Genomic DNA, 23,430 nt, shown 5'->3' with positions numbered 1-23,430 from the left:
CTACTCTGATTTGCTCAGCCACATCTCCAGTAGAGTTATGGCCAGCTATCCAGACCACCTTTAATACAATAGAAAACTGGCTTTCTGAACATCGTCTGATCCTAAATCCCAAAAAAACTAAAATGCTGTTATTTTCACCAACACGTAGGTCTACTGCTTTCACCTTTACCATAAATTAAAATGATGGCACAATAATCTCCCCTGACCCCTCTACAAAACTATTAGGTGTCATCATAGACAATAATCTAAAATTCGACCTACATGTTAACCAAACTATCAAAACCATCAATAAAAAACTAGGGTCACTTTACAGAATAAAAGCCTTCCTAACCCCTCCAGCAAAAATTGCCATAGCTCGCTCTCACCTTCTTTCAACCCTTCTGTATGCATCCCCTCTACTCTCGAATTTAAACAAGACTGTCCTTAACAAACTCTTAATTTGCTACAACCACATTCCCAGGTTTGCCACTGGGCTGCCTTTTAGGACACATCATTGCATCAATCTAAATCAGCTTGGGTGGCTTGAACTACCCAGCCTAATCCAGTATAACCAACTGATTATGGCCTATAAAATCCTCTATAATCCGGACAATACTCCTGCACTTAAAAATATTATCACCCTCTATAACAATCTTAGACCGCTTCCATCCTCTAACAAACTACTAATTCAGACTAGCAAAATTAATAACACAGCCGGTGACTCTCTCTTTGCAAACTCTCTAAGTAGATCCTGGAACTCTCTTCCAGCTGATATTACCTTACTTTTCACCTTAGGTCAATTTAAAACTAGACTCAAACAACATTTGTCACTTAACTGGCTATGTCAATGTATCAAGTCTGGCTAACTCTCTCTAGAATGTGTAAAAATCTGTTAACCAGTTTACTGTGTAATTTAATTTAATCCTGACTTGCGCTCAGGATTAACTCTAACCTGTGGAACTTGTTTAACTTGCTTACTTATGTAATCTCTGTAAACAGTCTGTATGTAACATGTAATGCTGGTATTATGTAATGCTCTATCTGCTTACCCTTGCAGCTTTTCTCCCCGGGCCTCCGCTGAAAATGGACATGCATCCAGTCGGACTATCCCGGTCAACAAATGTAAAATAAAAATAAATAAAAAATAAAAATGTTGCTCAACCTGCTAGCAAGGGCATTAGATCTAGGTCCAGACAGGTCATCATACCACTGTACCTGACCAGACACATGAACCAACTGAAACACCCACAAAGGTTCCTTACAAAAAGAATACAGGAAGTAAAGACAATGACCTACACTGATTGCCTCAAAGCCTAGTCTCTACTTGGTATCATACAGATGTTTGAGAAGTAATCTTTACCTGGCATACTAGGCATTCTTGGACCCTGTTCTGATGAACCTTTTGTACATCCTCAAAACAAACAGCATCAGAACTATTCGATTAAAAGACCTAAATGTTGCTTGCAATATAAAAAGGACATGTTTGAGAAACAGATATGTTTCTCAGAGAATTCCCATTCACTAGAACAGACTCCCCATCCATGTGGAGCAGAGCTCCCCTTTATCCCTATTTAACAGCAACTTGTACCAATGAATAGGTAATCAGAAATGCATTCCTGGTATGGCACCTATGTCTTTAATGGACAGAGATGGTCAGTAAATCACCCCCTACATAAATCAAAATTGTCTGTCACATTTTGGTTGCATGGCTAAGCTTAAAAGGGCCCTAGTGGTTGTTAGCCTAGTATACACCTAAGAACCTATGAATCATTAGCAATGCACACAAATTGCTCATTCCTATAAGATTTACATTCTTAAAATACCAAAAAGTTTACAAATTGTCAATGTAAGTAAGGATGCTGGTTACGGATAAGATGACAGCAGTATCAGTCAAATGATACCTTTTTTATAAACATGCAGATTCTTTCTGAGATAAAATGCAAATACAATTTTCTTCTGAATTTACCTTTACTGGTAGACCCAGTTATTGACAATTGGGAGATAAACTGGTTGGCCAAATGACAAAAACGCCATTGGGGTTCTGAATGTAAACAATATCCCTGGGTATTACATGTCATATACAGAGCAATCATGGCATGTGCATGCAATAAGTCCAAGTAACTGCAAATCTAGGCCTGCTCAATACTTAATTTTCTTGCCATTTTACAGTAATATCTTCACACAAACTACCTTTATTTACCATTCTATATTGTACTACAGATTTTTATACCTTCAATTTACAGAAACATTTTCTCTTGTTTTATTTACTACTGAGGGAAATACATTACCAAAGAACTATAAAAAATATTTCTGTACCATCAAAGTGACTCTCATCTGACACCACTGGATATAAAAAGTCTCTAAACCATCCAAGCTAATACCAGTCAAAATCCATGCAAAATACTGTCATTCTCATGTATATGTTATTTGCTTGATGCACATTTAACATGATAAATTCATATTGTTCATCATCTTGAAATTCTCTTGTATCAATATATTCTATGATTCTCTTCCTGAGTGCAGAACAACATAACCGGTTTTCCTATCAAAAATGCAAAACTGAATAGTGAACAGGTAAGATGATTCAGTCATTTCAGCCTGTGAGCATGAATGCATTTAACTATACTAAATTAACTGTAAGTTAAACTTTTAAACATACATTAAATGCTAATTAGTGCTTGAAAGATGCATAGAAGATCCAGAATAACAAGAAAAATATAAACCATGAATTAACAACACTGATATGAGTGAGAAAACTGCTTCACTGCATGATTAGCACATTTCTTTTCTGTTTTAGCTTACATCTAATAAGCAACAATTTAATTTTAATTTAATTGCTATATTTTAAATGATCTCAGATTATCATACTAGGTATTCAAATTAAGTAGTTACCTCGAATTACATAGTTATCCAGAGCTTCTTCCATTCTTTTCAGTGCCTCTGCTCTGTCACATCCATATGTAACCAACTGAAATAAAATGTTTCAAGTCAAAATCAGTAGCTGGGTAAACTGTTAAAACATGTTGCTATAATACACTAGACTATACATTTATGTATTAATAGACCTGTTCTGAAATTTCACCAACAAAGGCTTATTAAAGGAGAAACTAATAAATATGTACCACTAGAAGAAACTATCTCTGGGATGGCGCCCTGCAGTGTGTAAACACTGAGATTTCTTCTTCTGATAAAAAAATGTCATGATTTCTCCAGCTTGGTTTAAGTTCCCACACTTGGGGGTGTCTGATTCTCTTGCTGGTACATGATAAGGTGTCAAATGCCAAGGAATGTGGGTCTTGCTCCTCCTTTCCCTAGTTTGACCATTACACATTCAGTTAGCTCAGCAGAAAAGATAAACACAAAAAATGAAAGAATACATAGTTAAGTTACAACTCAGCTTAAGGAAATACCCACCATCATATTATGAATGTGGAGGCTGTCCAGAGACAGACTAGTGGCTGAAGGCTAATGGACATTCACTGCAAAGGGCATTTACTTCTTTATATTTTACTCATTTACTGTAAGTATGCAATATTATCATTATTACATTATTATATATCATAAAATAATAAGTAAAGAGCTGAAACTAATAATCACTATACAATTTACTCTGTTGAGAGATGAGGACATCCACCCTAACCCTGGACCCACCCTTCCCACAAGCTCCCAGCCCACTACCACCTTCAACATATGGTCAAATTCAAGGTCCCCTAACTCTCTCCTCACCTGTCACCTAAACAGCACGAGTATTAACAACAATGTCTATAATCTTCATGCCCTTCTAGCCACCTACTCACCTGATGTGCTATGTCTTACAGAAACCTGGCTAAAACCAGGAACTAAAAATGATGAGGTTATCCCACCAGGGTACAACATACTTAGACTAAACTGTAACACCAGGAAAGGTGGAGGAGTAGCAGTTCTGTTTAAAAACACAATAGATGTCACACTAGCCCCCTTGTTCAATAATGCAGAAGCCCTAGTTAGCAAACTACAGCTTAACAAAAGTAAATCTATACTCATTGTCTGCATTTATATCCCCCCCAGGCAACAATGCAAATACCCTAGAAGACTTCCTCCAATGGCTTTCTAACACGTACCCCCATGAATCTATGGTGTTAGGAGACGTTAATATTGACTGGAACAATTGTTCCTCTGAATCTCCCACCACCCATATAAACCTTCATGGTTTTACCCAACTTATATCCTCACCCACCAGAATAAATAAATCTAACTACAAAGGCAGTATCCTGGACTAGATTCTTATCAACAATCACCCAGACCTGTATAACACAGGTACCCTCCCAGATGATAAAAGTGACCACCTACTCACTTACATTATTAAGTAGATAACCACCACCAAGTTCTATATAAATCTATCAGAAACAACAAGAAGTTTAACTCCACTGACTTTCAGAATGAACTCAAAGCATGCAACTGGGCCATGCTTAAAGAATTTCCACTAAATGATGCTGTAGCCTACTTTAATTCTAAATTCCTCTCCATTCTAGATTCTCACGCTCCTATCTGCACCCTCAGAGCTAAAACTAAGACCGCCCCCCTGGCTCTCTAATAAAAATCATAGCTAGAAATAAAGCATGGGACAAACGGCGCACCTCCAAAGACCCACTTGACCATATTAAATTCCGACAACTAAGGAATGACAGCAAGAAAGCCACACTGTTAGGCAAAAAAAACGTCTATCAACACATTCAGCAAAAACACCAGGACAAACCTCAAAACTTTTGGGCAGGCATAAACAAAACTGGCCAAACCTCCACCCCCACCCCCTCAACTTGCGACCGTAAAACTCCAGAGGAATCTGCTAACATCATTAACAATTTTTTTTTAACCAAAACCATCCAATCAGTAGCTAGCCAACTACCCCCCACCAGCTCCTTTTAAAACTCCTCCATAACCACTACCCCACTCCCTTTCACCTTCCAACCTGTATCTACATCCACCATCCGATCTCTAATTAACAAACTAAATCCCACTACCCTGGCAGGTGATCTCCTCCCACCAGAATATTTACAAAAAGGGGCAGATGCCATTGCATACATGATCTCGATCATAATAAACCGCACCTTGACTGAAGCCACTATCCCCTCTCTCTGGAAGGTTTCCCATATCATTCCCCTTCATAAAGGGGGGGATTCTTTAGACCTCTCAAACTTCTGACCAATAGCCATACTATCACCATTGGCCAAAATTATGGAAAAGTGCGTCCACAACCAATAAATGCACTATCTCACCCAAAATAAACTACTGGCCAACTCTCAGCATGGTTTTAGGCCACACCACAGCACCACATCTGCCCTCCTATCCTTGGCTCTAACTCTATCAACATCAAACGAAAGTATAACAAACTTACCTCTGCTCTCTTCCTAGATCTCTCTAAGGCCTTTGATATGGTCAATTACCAACTGCTTCTCCGTACCCTGAAGGAACTGTCATTGAATAGTAGTTCTATTAAATGGTTCCAATCTTACCTGTCTGATAGACAACAAGCAGGTTTTATGGCAGAATACTCTATCCACACGTCTACCCATTACTCTAGGTGTCCCCCAAGGCTCCATACTAGGACCACTACTCTTCTCAGTCTTTATCAATGACCTACTCACCATCACTCCCAAGGCCACCTGCATCCAATACGCGGACAACTCTAATATGTACCGCCTCCTCCTCAACTGTGCTTATGACCCTAACCCAGAATACTTTCAATGATGTAGAAAAATGGTTCGCAAACCATCAGCTTCTATTAAATCCCAGCAAAACTAAACTGCTCATCTTTTCCCCAACCTGCAAATCCTCCTCACCATTCTTTACTAGAAGCTCCAACAATGGCACAATTGTATCCCCAGATACTCACACAAAACACCTGGGCGTCACAGTCGATAACGCCCTAAAATATGGTATCTATGTCAATAAAACCATCAAATCTGTCAACAAAAAACTGGGCTCCCTATACAGGATCAAACCCTTCCTCACTCCTTTTGCAAGAACCACTATCGCTCGGTCCCACCTACTTTCTACCCTCCTCTATGCCTCCCCCTCTTCACTAACCTGAACCAAGCCACCCTTACCAAACTTGCTAGTTGTTACAACCATATTGCTAGATTTGCTACAGGCGCTACCTCTAGGACCCACCATTATATCAACCTAACTCAACTAGGATGGCTGGAGTGGCCCAGTCTTCTCCAATACAACCAACTTGTAATAACCCACAAAATACTATATCAACCCTAAAAAACACCAGCACTAAATAAGATCATCAAACCATACAGCAACCTGAGGTCACTACGCTCTGCTGACAAACTGCTGGTACAAACAACTAAGAGCATAAATGTGGCTGGGGACTCTCTATTCACCAACTCAGTAAGCAAAACTTGGAATATGCTACCTGCCAAACTTACTCACCAATCTTCCTTAACCCAGTTCAAAAAAAAGCCTCAAACTACACTTCCAACAGCATTGGCAATGTCCCTGCTTAAACCCTGACTAATCACCACCCACTGTTCCTGCAAACTCTCCCTAAGCATTTCATTCATATACTCTAATTTAAAGTGTATGAATTCTTGATGGGACTTAGCCCATAACTGCGTGTATTACTGTCTGAAACTGAAGCTGCATGATTTTAATGTTGTCTACTATGTTTTATCTAAATTTGTAACCCTATTGAAAACTGCATATTACACTTATCTCTAAGTGTTTCTATTGTTCCTAATTATTTGTACTCTGCTTTCTTTAGCTTTTCTCCCTGGGCCTCTGCTGAAAATGGACATATATCTAGTCGGACTTTCCCGGTAAACAAATGTAAAATAAATAAATACAGACCTAAATGCTATTATTCAGTTAGAATCTCATTACAGTATTGTCAAAGTAGCCATAAATAATTCTAATCAATAACACAATGCAAGCATTCACTAATATATTACATAGATTCAGAGATTTCATATGTCAAAATACAGTACAAATTACATAAGCAAAGCCTACACAAATACTTCAGAAAAACAATGCAATTATATAAAGAAATATTCAAGCCAAAATTCTTTATCACAGTTACAAATATCCTGGCTTTGGCAACATGAAGAAACTAATTTCAAACTGATGCGAGGAAGAGAATTCTATTTCTGTTAATCTATTTAATTTCTATTAATCTTGAAGCACAGAAGATGAAAACTGTAGTAAAATACCTAACTGAATTTTAGGGATGAATCAAGGTCAAATTATCAGGAGATGCAAAGTGTTGCTAAAACTGATAGATATGAATCAATGTGGTTTTGTGGAGGGAAGGCAAACATTTGACAGTATTAACAGAACAATGATGATGCAGAGGGAAGCATGTTATTGGTGGGTCTTGATGCAGAGAAAGCATTCAACAAAGTAAGCTGAATTTTATGAGTAGGACAATGGAAGCATTTGCATTCCCGGAGACAATAACAACGTTAATTAGGAAGATATGGGAGAGCTCAGAAGCAAAAATTAAAGTGAGAGGGTTCTTCGCTGACAAGTTGTGTCTGAACAAGGGAACCAGACACAGATGTCCTCTTTCCTCTTTGTTAGTTTATCAACTGATTGATTGACATTTGGTGACTGGGTCAGGAGCCCATTTTCAGTCAGCAGAGGTCCTGGCAGAAAAGCTCCACAGTACAAAGTTTGAACAGTAGAAGTTTAAACAATACTAACATCAATACTTAGCATGCATTTTTTAAACACAGAATAAGGTACAAAACTGGCAAAGAGAAATCTACAATCAAAACATATGTACCATCAGAAAACAAGAAGTCCAGATGAAGAAGCTGGATTTGTCCCACTCACTCATTTGCTCAAGTAATATCAAACAGAATAAACGTTTAATAAATCAACAGGCAACACGTAGATAATCCATAAAGTACAAAGGATAAGCGCTTTCGTCTAGAAGGTCAAGACTTCATCAGATAAAACATACAAACTACGTACTTCCTTTTATATAAAACCAACAGGAAATGACACCATGTTAAATGAATGCAATTAACTAAATATGCAGCAATACATACAAAATTAGCACAAGAACCCATGTTAAAACCTAAAGGGAATGGGTAAATAAATACAGTTTGTATCAAATATAGTACAATAAATAATGTCATAAAAATATATATATATATATATATATATATATATATATATATATATATATATATATGGGTCTACTTCTTTTGACCTAACTCCCATTTGCCTGACACCCATTTGCCTGAGACCAAATGACTGAAATTTCATTTGCCTGACACTTCATTTGCCCGACACTTCATTTGACTGACAAGTATTATTAGCAAGAAAATGGAATATGCCCCCTTCCCCACTGTAGTGCGACCCTGGAGTTAGAATATATAGTTAGGGGGGGGTGTGGGGGGTGAAGCCCCCCTCTTACTTTTCTTTTACTAAGCAATATTACATCAAAAGTTAACAATATCATATGAAATGAACTGGGGGGCTTCACCCCCCACACCCCCCCTAACTATATATTCTAACTCCAGGGTTGCACTACAGTGGGGAAGGGGGCATATTCCATTTTCTTGCTAATAATACTTGTCAGTCAAATGAAGTGTCGGGCAAATGAAATTTCAGTCAAATGGGGTCAAGCAAATGAGTGTCAATCAAATGAAAGTTAGGTCAAAAGAAGTAGACCCATATATATATATATATATATATATATATATATATATATATATATGTGTGTGTGTGTAATATATAAATATATAGGTATTAATTAAAAATGTATTATATTTTATTTTGTGTTTATATTTATAAAAACAAGTATCTAGAGGCTTTTGTTGCCTCTCAATAGCTTTTAATTTCAGTAAGGAGCTGATGGAGATATTTTCATTCAAACCTGGCCAGTTGCCTGCATTTAGCCACAACTGCCAGTATAGCTCTCTTTTTTCTAACAATAATGACCAAGCCCCTCCTCTTATGCCTATATTAATGCCATCTATAATAAAAAGTTGAAAATTGTGGTTGGCATTCTTCATAATATGTTTGCTTAAGGCGTTAGTATCTTTTTTATTTTTTATATCATATAAGTGCTCATATATGCGGTTCCTTAGCTTGCGGTCTTGTTTTACCAATATAGTAACAGGAACAGATTGAGTACATGGCACAATATATGAATTTCTCGGAACAACAATTGTATTTATTATGAATCCTAATTTCCATGTTGTTAACAAAAAATGAGTTACCCTCTTTTACATGCTTACAATAGTTACACATCCCACATTTATTCATGTAACCTACTTTACGGTTAAGATGGACATCTTTAGTTTCAAAGACGTTTTTCAAGTTTTTTCCTTTTCTGTACACCATAGTGGGTTGCAAGCCTATCAAAGATCTAATATTCTTGTCATGCCTAAGGATGGACCAATTTTTATCTAAAATGTCCTTCAATATAAAACTATCTTGCGTAAAAACAGTAATAAAAGGCATTTTAAAATCCTTACTCTCTCCAATAATGTTAATATCAGTATTATTGGTAATAGAAACATTATCCATAAAATCACTTGATAACAGGGGACGGTAAAAACCTCTCTCCCTCTTATTAACTACTTCAATCATGATTTCAGTGATAAATTTAAAAGGATAACTTCTCTTTAAGATCATGTATTTTAAATTAGCACATTCATTTAAAAATTCATCAGTAACAGAGACCATACATGCTGCATGCACAAACTGACCTTTTACAATGGCCTTCTTTTGTTTTAAGGGATGAGTGCTAGAGAAATGCAATAAAGAATTAGAATACATACCCTAAATATTTTAGATACAAACTTCTCATTATAGTAATCCTTTGACAAAGAAATGTCCAAGAAAGAAATCACGTTAGACTTACTGGTGTGAGTAAATTTAAAAAAACTGGTAGTGGATTCAATATAAGTTACAAAATCATTAATAACTTCATTAGGTCCATCCCATAAAATAAACATGTCATCCAAGAACCTAGTATAGAATCTCATATATTTAAAGTAACTAGAGGGAAATAGAAATTTCTTCTCCCATTGCATGACCACGATATTAGCTTAGAGACCACCACATGCAGAACCCATAGCTACTCCCTCTTGTTGTAGGTATATTTCTTGGTTAAATAGTATAAAATAGTTTTTAAGGACCATTTCCATAAGTTGTGTGTAAACCAAAACATCAAAATGTGCAATACCTTTTTCACAAAGGAACTCTGTGAACCATTCTAACCCTATTTCATGGGGTACTACAGAATATAGGTCCTTAATGTCAATAGTTATAAAAAAGTATGTATCCTTAAAAGGAATCTTATCAATTGCTTCTAAAAAAAACCCATGAATCTTTACATATGTTTCATTGTACACAAATTCCTTTAACTTGGTGTCTAAATATTTAGCCAAAGGGTGAGTAATGGAGCCCTTTGAATCAACTACTGGGTGCATGGGTGGTTGTCTTAGGTTTTTATACAACTTTGGTAGTCCAAACATAACAGATAACCTAGGATAGGAAACAGATAAATAATGGAGGGCATCTATAGATATGGATCCTTCAATTAATAGGTCTTGGCATTCATTTCTTATTTTATTATACGATCCATTTAATTTATTTAAAGATGATTTTGTATAGGCCTTACCCTCTAGTATAAATAACATTTTCCTGTTATAATCTTCAAAAACCACCCCACCCCCCCTTATCAGGTTTCATAATTCTAATCTTGTGTAAAAAATTCTTGATTTTGTCAATAATTTTAATCTCACTAAAACACTTTCATTAAAGTTTCTACCTATAAAAAATTAGAATTGCGAATATCCAGTTCACAAATACTTTCAAATAATTGAATAATGGGGTGAAGTGGAGGTTTATAAGTACTGGAAATAGCCAGAGGGTTAAAAAAAAATTCAGAAAATGAATTTTTAAAAAGAATTTTTAAGTTTAATTTACATGTGTACAATCTCAGGTCCATTAATGTATTAGAAATATCCATAGATTGTAGAGGTACAAAGGTAAAACCTTTGGCAAAAATATCACAGTGTTCTGTATTTATTTTAATGTTAGAAAAGTTATAAACATTAAAATCACCCAGGGAGTTAGTCACAACATGACAGGATGGTAGAATGTGGTCTCCTATCCCATCAGAAGAAATATCTGGTAGTGTATACAAGATTTCAGATATGGGGCTAGTTAATTCCTGTTGTTCCATGTCCGGTTGTAGAACCTCTTCCCTCTCCTGTTCGCCATCCCTCCCCTGTTCCAATGCATGTGTGAATTTCACAGGGTTCGCCTCCCAATTATGGTTCACTGGGGGGCCTTTGTTCCTCAGGTGCTCCGAGCGTCTCAGGGGTGGAAACTGTTCTGGATCAAAAAAAGGCTAAACAGGGTTATTTGATGTAGAATTACTTTAGGTGTTTAAATTACTAGTATTTGAGGAATTCACATTGTAGTCTGTGAATTTATTACCCCATTCCTAGGATGGTGGTGGCCTGGGGTATGCAAGTCCTTTACCATACTCATTTTTGTCTCTAATTAGCTTCTTCAGCTTTCTAGCTTTAACTGAATTAACAAGCTGGTCCATACTCTTAAAAATACGCAAATGCTCGTATTTGAAATCACTGTAATGCAAATGTCCATAAATAGTTTTATCCAATTCAATAACAGAAGTGATTAATTCATTAATTAATACATCATTATGTTTTATAATTAAACGCATATATTCAACTCCATGTTGCTCAAACAAAGTAGTAAGCTCTTTAAACAAAAGAGATTCAAACTGCAAGCCACTATATATGTACCATCAGGAAAAGATTATCCTTTAACATTTTTAGGGAACTAGATATGGTATTTGTTGACAAAACAGTTTAGAGATAGTTTAGTTACTGAGCTGTCAAATAAGTTTTGGAAAAATAACGTTTTGAGTTTTAAGTAATAGGGGTTAAGGAGTGGTATGAGAAAAGTTAGTATTAGTTGTAAGTAGTTTAGGGATAGCAGATGGGTATATATTAAAAGGGGAGATAGTGTAAAATGCTGCTTTAGACTGTATTGAGAGGAGATGATAGTATGGATATGGTTAGAAATAGATACATTTTTGGTTAGATAAAGTGTGGGAATTATAGGTCAGAATGAAGTGAAAAGAAAGTTAGTGTGGTAGGAGTTCAAGATATAATGGAGGATGGATTGCTAATTCTAAGCTTGCAAAATAAGAGTTAGATATAGGACTTAACAGCAGATTTCATTAAAACTGTGATAGAAGGTTGATGTAAGAAGGCATAGGACTAAGTGGAAAGGAAAAGGGGTAGGGGCATTTAGTCAAAGTCAAAGTAAACATCATTGCCGATCAGATATACACAGCAGTACAAGATGAAAGAAATGATGTTGCTTTGGCCTCTGTGCAAGACATAACAATGAACACAGTTTGAATGACACTAAGACTAATGCAGATACAGTAATAATTAAAATATTAACAACACAATAAATTACCACAATTGAACAGGAAGGAAGACATTAGACAATATTATACTAGTAGGTATTGAAAGACTATGACTTCACATTGTGATTGCTTAGAATATTGCAATTCATCAGTTCTAGCATGATACGATATATTCTGATGTAGTGAAAGTGATATGCATATACTTAGGAACAAGGTCAGACATGGGTAATTAGACAGTGATTTAATTTGAAAGTCTCATTTGTTTTACATTTAGAGCCAATAACAAAGAAAATAAGACACTCAGAAATTCAAGGATACAACTGTCATGGTAATCAAGAAAAGTTGGTTTACTTGCAGACATTATTATTCTGTACCTGATAAAACCAGAAAAGGACATCTCGGAGTTGTGGAACATTTTGAGACAGTTTCAAGTCTTTTCAGGATATAACATTAATGAAGACAAAACAAAGGCTATAACTATGTACCCACACATGAAGTGGTTCATCAATGCCCATATTTATGGGGACACAAAATTAAGTATTTAGGAGTATGGATTAACAAGGATTCTGTTATGGCAGTGAAGGATGTGCGGGAACAGACTAAACAAAAGACAATATAAAGACTGAGAAACTGAAAGCTCTTGTTTACAGCTACGGATAGCAAGATACAAGCAGTGAAAATGATTTTAGTCCCTTTAGTTTTATATACAGGTCAGGCATTATCAACCAATGGAAAAGTTGTGGACATTAATAAAGAGTTGAAGAATTTATCTGGGAGGGGGAAGAAGGCAAGAGTCAAGTGGGATAAGATGATTCTGCCAATAGAGCAAATTGACCAAAACAAATTAGTTGGTTTTGAATACAGCACAATGGTTTAGGATTACCTGATTTGAAGGGATATTTTAGAGCTACATAGTTAAGGTTCACATACATAACACAAGAAAATAATTAAAAGTGAAAAGATGATGATGATGAAGCAGGCAGTAAATTCAAGAAATAAGGAGAGAGTGGGATTTGGATGCAGATCCTTAAGGAGAATAACAACAGCCATACATAATACTAGATTCATAAAACAGCAAAAATATTATAAGAACTAATCCAACATGAGAATGACGAAAGATTTTGTTGAGAGAGATGAATGCAATTTGAGGTATAGAAAACTGACAAAGGAACCAAGTTATTGGGAGCAAATAATTAGAGCGAAAGGTAAGAGAATATGAAGAGGCTAATAATTTATTTAGAATGCAGGCTAGAGACTGCCTTCCCTATCAAGGATTGCTATCAGAGTACTGGTAAAGACAAAGAAATACGGGGATCCAAAGAATAAGGCCAGCACTGGTAGAGTTTTTAGTAGACTCTAGAACAGAAGTCGCTATTAAAAAGGAATAATTAGTAGAGCATATAAAATATTTCATTGTAACTATAAGAATCAATCATAGGAGGTTAGAAAGGATTGGGCAGTGAGACTGGATAAGCAACTCACAAAGAAACAATGGGGGGAATATATGCATGTCTCCCAAATATGCAACAAAGTCTAGAAGATTTTGGACCTTTGCTTGGACATGTTTGAAAAGGTATTCTTATACCCAGAGTAGACCCCAAAGAATTTTTACTCAGGTAGACAACAAATGATGGAGGTGTGATGGGGAAGAAAGAGGTAATCGGAAACATATTTTCTGGGAGTGTAATGAGTTGGCAGACCTTAAAGATTCCCTGCAGACCACTCTGTCAGAGATAGTGGGCAAGCAAATTGGTGTAACTAAGGAAATGATTTTTTGAGCTATGATACAGAATCAGAATTGCCTAAACATAGTAAGGCCTTGCTGAGTCTAATTATGGTGACTGCCAAAAAAAGCAATTGCTAGAAAACGGAAATCAAAGTCTAAACCAACTGTACTAGATGTAGTGAATACAGTAACAGAGATAAAACAATTGGAATTGGGATCTTTAGAAAAGGGTAGAAGCAAATTACACAGAAAAAATGGGAATTGTGGGAAAAATACAAGCAGGGGAAGAATGAGGTTTAAAAGAAGGCAAGATTTGAATGAGCTATGTAATGATTAACTGACAATGACTGGACAGATTATAAATGATGTTTGCAACTAAAATTATGTCAATATGTTTTGTGATGTATGTTTGCAACTAAAATGATCTCAGTGTGATTTGTTTTCATTTACATAAATGTATGACTGCCTATGCCATACATGATAATTTAATAAAGATGTTTATTGTTTAAAAAAAAGTTTGAATTTATTTAACTAGTTCATACCAAACAATAAAAATATACCCTGGGACTCAGAAACATGCGTGTGGTGATGACAGAATGTCACCTGCTGTTTAATGTGTAGTCATGATGCAGCTCAAATAAATTGTCAATTAACAGCATGAAAACTCAGAGCTCAAACAGCAGATAAATAGTCATCCCATCCACAGCCAATGCAGGATATGTGAAGAAACAGCTACAGTAGTGGCTGTGGAATGTGACAAATACAAGTGCTGAACAAAGAGGGTGTATGCACCTCAGTGCATCCACATATGCATAGAAGCAATAAGTGAGAAAAGCAGCCTGTACCCTTAAATGACGCACTATGTACTTTAAATCTATATTTTGACCAGATGGATGGGTGGAAATGGGAGTATAGGAGAGCTGAAAAAAAGGGTGTGGCATGCAAGAGAAACAGATAATAATAAATACAACTGGGAGGAGAATGAAAGGAAATTTTTTGACAGGTGTCCATTTTCCCTTTTTAAAGAAGAAAAAATACAGAAGGAAATAAGAAAATGTGAAATTATGGCAAGAGGGTGAGGGTAGGTAGCAGGGACAAACATACAAACACATGATGCAGACAAAACTAATAGGGAGGTACTGACGCACTGAGGAAGGAGAAGACAGTGAAATTAAACATCAGATAAAGTGAAGACAATCACGATGGAAAGGATTGGAAAACAAACAGAGAAGGGCAAGGACAGAAAAGCGAGGGAAACACAGTGATGGGAAATAGGGTGGGTATGACTCACAAATGGCCCTGTACTGCCATCCCTACTGGGAGATCAGACACCATTCTGTGCTCATTCACCACTGAGTCACGGCTCTGGTGGTGTGATACATGCTTAAAAGGAATTTGATTCTACCAGCCACTAGAGGAGCTTTTCCAGTTGGAAGCTGCAGGTATCCATACGCTTATCCACCAGCTCCCCAACCACGTCTACTAGCTGCTTGTAGGTGACAAAGAAATTGCCCCTGGTAGAGCCACTGGCAAGAACAACAATGTTCCCAGCCAGTGAAGCCCCATCAAGCGCAGGGGAGGATGGCATCTAAGGCTCCCCCTGTTTCCTAAAAGGCACTGAATCAGCTGTACTGGCTGGTGGTCTCTGGAGTGGGGAGTGGCTGTAGCCACTGATACTGTCATGGAATCTCTTGTTAAAAAAATGCAAACAAAAAGGAGAGAAATAACAAACAAAGGCAAATAAGTTAAAATAAAGGATGACAACAAAGAGGGAGGAAAACACATGGAGAAATCACATCAAATAAAAGTATGACATGCACCTACAGTTCAATGATACTAAGTACAAACACAACATCAACATATAAGCAGAACCCAGGTTAACAGCACATGTAACAGTTGATATGGTATGTATTTATTTAAATAGCACATGACATATGTGCTATCTAAATAGTGTTAATATGGAAAATATTGAAGGGTGTGCTATTCAGCAGTCATACCTCTATTTGGACAATAGAGGTATGACTGCTGAATCCTACACAAATGCACTTTATAAGCACTTACATGAGTGCATGGATCGTGCAATTCCTAACAGAACCAAGATGCTATCCTCCAAAAAAAGGAAGCCAATCTGGTGGTCCCCTGCCATAAACAAACTCTACAACAGAAGAAAGAAACTGTTGCAAAAAAGAGTAAAATCCCATGATGGGAGAAACTCCCTGGTCAGCTTCAGTAAGAAGCTGAGATCCCTCATAAAATCCTCCAAAGCTAGTTATGAAAACAAAATCGCCACTGACTCTAAAGACAATCACAAAGCATTCTATAGCTATGTCAAGAATCTCAATGGCAACACTCAGATCTGATCTGAGTTACAGCACAATGGCACTAAATATACAGAACCAACGGATATTGCCAACATCCTGGCAGATAGGTTCAGTGCTAACTTTACCCCTCTGTCATCCACTAAAGGGCCCATCTCTATACCAGAAGAATGCAAAGTTCCTGTAATCATGGCTGCACAGGTAAAAAACACACTATCCAAAGCCAAGAACACAGCATCCATGGGACCTGATGACATCCCAGGCTGTGTTCTACATGAACTACAGAACGAACTGGCACCCCACCCAAGTACCATGTTCAATCATAGCCTCACCTCAGGCTATGTGCCCACTGAATGGCGCACAGCAACAGTTATCCCACTCCACAAAGGGGGAGCCACCACAGACCGGGGAAACTACCGCCCAATTAGCCTAACGAGCCTGGTCTGCAAGGCTATGGAGCGTATCATCATGGAACTTATAAACAATGACATTGGTAATCTCCAAACTCAGGACCCCACCCAGTTCGGGTTTGTAAAAGGCAGATCATGTCTCCTAAACCTGATAGACTTCTTTGAAGCAGTCACCAAAGCCGTAGATGAGGGTAAGGTGGTTCACACAGCCTATCTAGATCTCGCCAAGGCTTTTGACACCATCCCCCACTCTGGAATTATAGATAAACTCACTAAACTAGGTATAAATCCCTATGTCACAAGATGGGTTGCCAACTGGCTCACTGAAAGAACCCACACTGTGAAAGTAGCAGACTCCAAATCCAGCTTCAGACCAGTGACAAGTGGAGTACCACAGGGTTCAGTCCTGGGTCCTCTCCTGTTTGCTATCTACTTCTCTGAAGTACAGGCCAACACAGAAGGTCTTTGGCTAACGAAGTTCGCAGATGACTGCAAACTAGGAGCCATAATCAAAACTCCAAAAGATGTGGACATCCTACAAAAGGGCTTTGCTGAGACAGATGTCTGGTGTCAAAGCCATGGCCTCAAGCTCAATGCCAAAAATTGCATTGTCATTCCTTTTGGTAAAAACTCAGTACCCATGAACTACCACATAGGTGGTAGTCTACTTAACACCGAAAGTGTGATAAGAGACCTTGGGACACAGGTGGACAGTAGTCTCTCCTTTGATAATCACATCGCCACAGTAGTCAGGAAATCCTTCTATGTGGCACACCTCATCACAAAAGGTTTCTCATCCAGGAAAAAATAGGTCATTGTTCCCCTCTACTCGTCACTCATTAGACCCATTATAGAGTACAATGCCCCTTTTGGTATGTACCTCACAAGACATCTACAACAACTGGAAAGGCCACAGAAAAACCTCACAAAGAGGATTACCAGCCTCAAAGAGATGCCCTATGCAGACCGTCTCAAAAAGCTGCAGCTTTACTCCGTTGCATATCGCCTACTCAGAGGCGATCTCTGCCTAACACACAAAGCTATGTCAAACCCGGAGCTTTTAGACATGCTCCACTTAAAGAAATCCCAATCTCGAGCTACGCTCTAGGGACCTAAACCTTGTCACCACAATAAACAGAACATGCTGGAGGGATAGATTCCTGTCCCAGAGACTTCCCATACTCTGGAAAAAACTACCTATCTATATCAAACAAAGCTCCTCATTAGCACTGTTCAAGAAAAATCTTGATGATTGGATGGGAGATAGGGATCACTTCTGTGGCTCTGCTTGACAGGGGCACAGGAAAATAATTTTCTTGGGTGGCGAAAGCCAGGGTACCTTTGACTAGGCTTATATAGGCCCTAGGGCCAATAGCCTAGTACCTACCTATGAACCTATGAACCCATACTGCTTATGAATGACATATATTTTCCAGCTACTATACCTACAAAGTGATACAACATATCAGCATATCAGTGTATATCCACCAGATTTATGCATCTAGCAGTTAATGTACCCCTGGCATATTTGAAAAGGCATAAACTGAAATAGTGACAACACAGGTTATCCATCCACGTAATGTGCCATTTCCTCTAAACCACATACATGTCATTAACAATACAAACTGAAACGGATCATATAGAATACTTTACAGTCAGGCACTGTTATGGGAACAGTTGTTAACTAATGTAATAACTACTGTTTCCACAGTCTCTTGAATGTAAAGAAGCAAGTGTATATGGCAATCATATAGGTTCACAGGTAGGTACTAGGCTATTGGCCCTAGGGCCTATATAAGCCTAGCCAAAAAGATACCCTGGCTTTCGCCACCGAAGAAAATTATTTTCCTGTGCCTCTGTCGAGCAGAGCCACAGAAGTGATCCCCGGGGTGAATTTCCTATTTCCCATCCAATCATCAAGATTTTTCTTGAAGAGTGCTAATGAGGAGCTTTGTTTGATATAGATATGTAGTTTGTTCCAGAGTATGGGAAGTCTCTGGGACAGGAATCTATCCCTCCAGCATGTCCTGTTTATTGTGGTGACAAGGTTTAGGTCCCTAGAATGTGTAGCCAGGAGGGATTGGGATTTCTTTAAGTGAAGCATGTCCAACAGATCTGGGTTTGACATAGCTTTGTAAATTAGGCAGAGATCACCTCTGAGTAGGCGATATGCAATGGAGTAAAGCCTGAGTTTTTTTAGAAGGTCTGCATAGGGCATCTGTTTGAGGCTGGTAATCCTCTTTGTGAGGTATTTCTGCGGCCTTTCCAGTTGTTTTAGATGTCTTGTGAGGTACATACCAAAAGCGGCATTGTACTTTATAATGGGTCTAATGAGTGACGAGAAGAGGGGAACAATGACCTCTTTTTTTCCTGGATGAGAAACCTTTTGTGATGAGGTGTGCCATGTAGAAGGATTTCCTGACTACTCTGGTGATGTGATTATCAAAGGATTCCTTCACAAGCTCGAAGTTTCAAAACTTCGAACTGCAAATGGTCGAGACCATCAGATCAAAGTTTTAAAACTTCGAACGATTTGAATAGAGGTCACCTCACAACATGGAATGGGAAATTTACTGTTTTCCTCAATGTAGTGCGATCTCAGAGTATATTTATTTAGCAGGGCATGGAGGGTGCAGGGAGGCTTGCCCCCTGCAAAAACATAAACATTTTATTTTGTTTTTATTTATCTTTTTATTACAATTTCAAAGTTTCAAAACTTCATTCTTATGGTCTCGAACATTTGCAGTTTGAAGTTTTGAAACTTTGAGCTTGTAAAGTAGAGCCGTATCAACATGTATTCCTCTGTACCTTCTGCTTACTGAAAATAATTAATGCTCTATATATGCCAGTGTATCAATTTTGATATCAAAATGTTGGATTGTAACTTATGATGTATAACTCTGATTTCTGATTGTATGGCATTGTAAACATAACTGGAACTTTTCTCCTTGGGCCTCTGCTGAAAATGGATATTGCCGGGTTGGACTTTCCTGGTAAACAAAGACACCAATAAATGAAAACATTGATAAATAAATAACTGCATAAATACATATGCAGTTTAACAATACCATAGAAAGAATTTCATTGCACTATATAAACTGAATGGTATACTCAACCCTGTGATTAGACAAGTTTTATATTCAGCTATTCTCTGCAATGGCTTAATGAACTGTCCTGTAAAAGTGACACATCACTGGCTTAATGCACCAGGTAACAAGCAAGAAAAAAAACTATAGCGACTATCTTGCAATACATATCAGGTGCCCTCATCCTGACCTCTTCTTCCCCATGGCTAGTAAGGCCTGGATAGTGCCTCCATCAGTTGCTATAGTGATTTCTGCACTGCTCACTAGAGTGAGGAGTACCTGTGGCATCAGTAATGGCTCTCGCAAGACAGATACCCATCTTATACTGGGGATCCTCATATGAGTTCCCAAACAACTGCTCCTAGTGGCCTTGTACAGTAAGGACAGAAAGATTTTACACACCTTAGAACACTATTGGGTGCTCTGCCAGAAACAGTGCCATTGGAAACAATGGCAAAACTTCAGGTCTCATACCAGAAAATCATGGTTGGTATCTTGCAAACATGCCTGTTTCACCTTTTATTAAATAGTGAGCAGCATGGAGTAACTCAGTAGCATGACGTTTTGGCAGGTGAGAGAGAGTCTGTGCCAATATTACAGAGGTTCAAGTGTAGCCCAAAGGTGTGAGAAATGGCAGAATATGTACGCAGTTGAATGTTTCAAGCAACATTTCTCTTTAGTGCTTCCACTAGATGCAGTCTTATAACATGAAAGGCAATGTCCCTGCTTGTCCACCCACACATATTTAGTGCAAAACGCAGGTACTCATGCAAATGAGTGACATTACAAAAGCCTCTAAGAATGACTATGTTCCTGGCTGTGGTGCACTGACTGAGGGATTCAGAAAGATTCATGAGGTGGGTCTTCATTTGCATAATCGTTGTGCTCAGAACCCTAAATCTATTTGATATAAATTCTGGCAACTGCAGACAGCCTCACTGCGGAATGGAAGAAAAAGTGAAGCACCATTAATGAAACTCGTTACACTTGTGTGAAAGTAGCTTGTGAAGGAGGAAAATTGTATTATTGCCTATGTGAAGCAGGGACTCCCTTTTATTACGTATTGCTTTTTCTGCACAGTCCCCTAAATATGTTTCTAGTAAAAATGTTGAGAGAAATGTACGTTTTTGAAGGTGTTGCTCTCTTATAACTTGCTTTATGAAGGGAAAGAAAGGAATGGAACTACCGGCACTCCTTTTAAGGAATATGAAAGTCAACATTTAAAGGTGCCGCACTAATAATTCTGAGTTTGTAAAGTGACATTGTACTGAGTAAAGCAAGAGCATTGTGCATGTGTAAAGAATGCGGTCTGCTGCTGTTTTAGGACTGCTGTTCAGCTTACCTACAACCGCTGAAAGTACAGGTGGGACATGCATAAGTAAGATTAAGTTAGAAAGTCTCTGCAAACAACTATGCTGTGCTGTGTAGCCTTGTATGTTGAACGTCTTTTTTATTTTTTGGGAGGCATGGCAAGAACAATCACACTGTTGCAGTACTACAGCTGAATATATTTCTTTTAGGTCAGGGTTGATAGCCGGGGGTGGAACAATAGCTATGGCTGCGCCATATATTCAGGTATTTCAGTTTTTCAATCTATTATGTAGAGATATTGGCATAACATCAATACAGGTTGAAAGGTGAACGGCAGATGGTGTTATATGAAAGACAATGGGCAGGATTCACGAAGGCTTGCACGGAGTCTAAGAGTAGTGCAAGACTCCATGCAGCCTTCGCGATCCAGGAACAGCCCAAGGTCCGTGTAAGAGACAAGCTAAAACGTCTCTTACACGGAGTGGGCGTGGATAAGCTAATCACCTCACTTGCAGCTGAACAGCATGCAAATGAGGATGATTAGCGATCCAGGAAGCCCAGGACAGCCCGTGTAAGAGCCGTTTTAGCTGCAGAAATGTAACAACTGAGTACGTTTCTGCAAAAACTGCAATGGAGCCATGTCAGCTCCAAATAAAGGGTGCATATGTCTCAGGCAGCATGCCAATGGCCAAATATGTGGCCATTGGCAAGGTAACCCGATGCAAAAATCTTAAAAATATAATTTTTTTTTTCGGCGATCGACGATGCGAAACCCAGCAGCCCACAAATGGGCTGCGCTGTATAAAACATAAAAACGAAGGTTATAAACCCACAAATGTGGGTTTTATGCAATACATGAAATTTCAATGCAGGGACCAGCAGACCAAAAACAACATGGCCACCGTGTAGTGGTTGCTAAGGGGGGAAGCTGAGTCTAAGAGATGTAACTAAGCATTAGCAGGCAATCTGATGCAAATGAGTGTTAGGATACTGAATTCCACTGTCACATAGCAAATGAGCACATTCTGAGTAGTGTAAGAGTTACAGAAGGGGGAGGAACAGAGTAGGAGATAGGTGACATCACAGGGGGGAATGGTAGAAAGAAATGCAGTTCATTGGAAGTCAGAGTTACATGACAGATGTCAGACAGATATCATGGAAAGAGGTGTGCCACTAGATAAGCATGGGAAAGTCAAGAAATGGAAGGTGTACACTGTTGCCTACACCAAAGTTTCTTGCTGGGCATGCGCACGCAGCGCCATGAAGCGCGAGTAAGACATTGTGCACGCGTGTAAGGCAGACTGAGCATGTGGGAGCATGTTGGTAGCTGTTTAACACTGTTTGCGCGGGTGTGCGCACGTGTAGGGCAAACTTAGCATGTAGAAGCCTGTTGGCAGAGCTGTAACACTGTTTGAGCTGGTGTGCGCGCGTTTTAACCCGAATAAGACGATTCTGAGCCGTGTAAGCATGTGTGCACGCGTGTAAGCCACTGTGAGCGTGTTTCTGCTGGTATACACACTGCTCCCCCCTGAGGAAACAGAAAGGAAAAAGGAAGCAACAGAATTAGTAGGAAGCTACCAGGGAATATTGCTGGAGCTAGCAGGTGAAAACAATTAGAAGCAGGCAATTACACAGGCAGAATAGTAGCTCAGCCCAACACTTAAAAATCTGCAAACAGCAGTGCAAGATGTTTCTCTCAAGAGACACTGCAAGACAGGAGTAAGCTATTAGAAGTGAAAACTGAAAAAGCTGAACTCAGAGCAGAAATGTAAGGGGCTGCCATAGCTGTTATAATGAGACATAGGCGACTTGCTGAGGGTGGTGGCAATGCAGATGGTGCCAGACAACCCACAGTGAGGAGACGGAGAAGAGTGTACAGGCCCAGGGTCACCTACCACGGGTTACAATAGCTGGAGATAGTAGAGCGCTATAGAGTGGACAGAGACCTCCTGCAGCAAATAGTGGAGCTGTGCAGGCCACGCCTCACACACAGAACCAACAGAGGGGAACCCATCCCAGTGGAAACCAAGGTATGTGTTGGCCTAAGAATACTAGCAACAGGTACCTTCCAGAGACCAACTGGTGATATGATGGGGATATCACAGGCATCAGCCTCCAGGGTACTGCACCAGTTCCTGGATGCCATGTCCCGGGCAACATGGTTCGGTTGAAACAATGTATT

General features: G+C 38.6%; 1 protein-coding gene across 2 annotated transcripts in view; it reads right to left on the bottom strand.

Annotated features, from left to right (window-relative positions):
- The window catches only part of PCCA (propionyl-CoA carboxylase subunit alpha), a 4,227,722-nt gene that overhangs the window by 1,718,326 nt on the left and 2,485,966 nt on the right, over window positions 1-23,430 (bottom strand). For both annotated transcript variants that reach the window (XM_044071233.1, XM_044071234.1), the window contains one exon: window positions 2,872-2,947. In XM_044071233.1, coding sequence (XP_043927168.1) covers window positions 2,872-2,947 — 76 coding nt within the window. The remainder of the gene's footprint in view (window positions 1-2,871; window positions 2,948-23,430) is intronic.

The sequence above is a fragment of the Protopterus annectens genome, chromosome 5.part0 (genome assembly GCF_019279795.1).
Source record: "Protopterus annectens isolate FY-2018-M chromosome 5.part0, PAN1.0, whole genome shotgun sequence".
Lineage (NCBI taxonomy): Eukaryota > Metazoa > Chordata > Ceratodontiformes > Protopteridae > Protopterus > Protopterus annectens.
This window is presented reverse-complemented; position numbering and strand designations above follow the sequence as displayed.